This window comes from Etheostoma cragini, chromosome 16 (genome assembly GCF_013103735.1).
Source record: "Etheostoma cragini isolate CJK2018 chromosome 16, CSU_Ecrag_1.0, whole genome shotgun sequence".
Classification (NCBI taxonomy): Eukaryota; Metazoa; Chordata; class Actinopteri; order Perciformes; family Percidae; genus Etheostoma; species Etheostoma cragini.
In genome coordinates, this window is record NC_048422.1 from 23,403,724 (window position 1) to 23,404,746 (window position 1,023).

The 1,023-nt window shown below is 43.4% G+C and overlaps 1 protein-coding gene across 1 annotated transcript in view; it reads left to right on the forward strand.

Annotated features, from left to right (window-relative positions):
• The window catches only part of il1b (interleukin 1, beta), a 9,182-nt gene extending 8,493 nt beyond the window's left edge, over window positions 1-689 (forward strand). Inside the window, exon 6 of the mRNA XM_034896187.1 lies at window positions 104-689. Within this exon, the coding sequence (XP_034752078.1) occupies window positions 104-319 (216 nt within the window). The 3' untranslated portion in view covers window positions 320-689. The remainder of the gene's footprint in view (window positions 1-103) is intronic.
• The last annotated feature ends 334 nt before the right edge of the window (window positions 690-1,023 follow it).

The following is a 1,023-nucleotide window of genomic DNA, read 5'->3' on the forward strand; positions in this document are numbered from 1 at the left end:
ACACACACACACACACATACGAACACAGAGACCCACACACACAGCCCCCCCATACACACACACAGAGAACGAATGAGACCCATTTCCTCTGTCTGTACTGCAGGAATGCCGCGAGGAGGATTTAAAGAAGATCAGCGACGACGGAGACATGGACCGGTTCCTCTTCTACAAGAGGACCAGGGGGACGTCTCAGACCACGTTCGAGTCGGTGCGGTGCAGAGGCTGGTTCATCAGCACCTCCCACGACGCCGAGCACCAGCCCGTGGAGATGTGTGAGGCGGACGCCGCCCGCCGCGTCACCTGCTTCAAGATGAACTGAAAAGTACTGCTGATACACACTTTCAAAGGATCCAGAAGTACACAGAAGTTGTGTATTTTACATGTATTCTGCTTCGCCACTAGATGGCGCCATCTGCAGAGATAACAACACTGATTCCACTAAAGACAGTTTAACTTTATAATTTCAGATTGTTTAACTTTATTGTATTTTCATCACGGACAAAAGGAATTGTACTAGTACACATCATTTACTTTACTACTCTACTTATGTATTATTATACGTTATAAGGACTTTAAGGGAAAGTTGTAACAGGATATTCCTTAAAACTACTGTTATTTGTTGTAAGTGTTCATTAACTTCAGTATTTTTGCTAATTTCTATTTCTATGTCTTACCACACCGGTTTGTGGGTTATTGTTCGGGTAATTTCCATTAAATCATCTCGTAATGCAAATCTAACCAGATATTAAGCTAACTGACACAACACCATGCCCGTCTCTATGTATGGTGAAGGGTATGTGATGATGGTCTCCTGATCCATGAAATAACTGCCCTTTAATAATAAAAAAGTGCCTGCCTCCATGGGAATTTAACATAGGGCGGTGTATTATGTCCCTGTATTTTAACATAGGGGGGTGTATACTTGTGCCCCTGTATTTTAACATAGGGGGTGTATACTTGTGCCCCCTGTATTTTAACATAGGGGGGTGTATACTTGTGCCCCTGTATTTTAACATAGGGGGG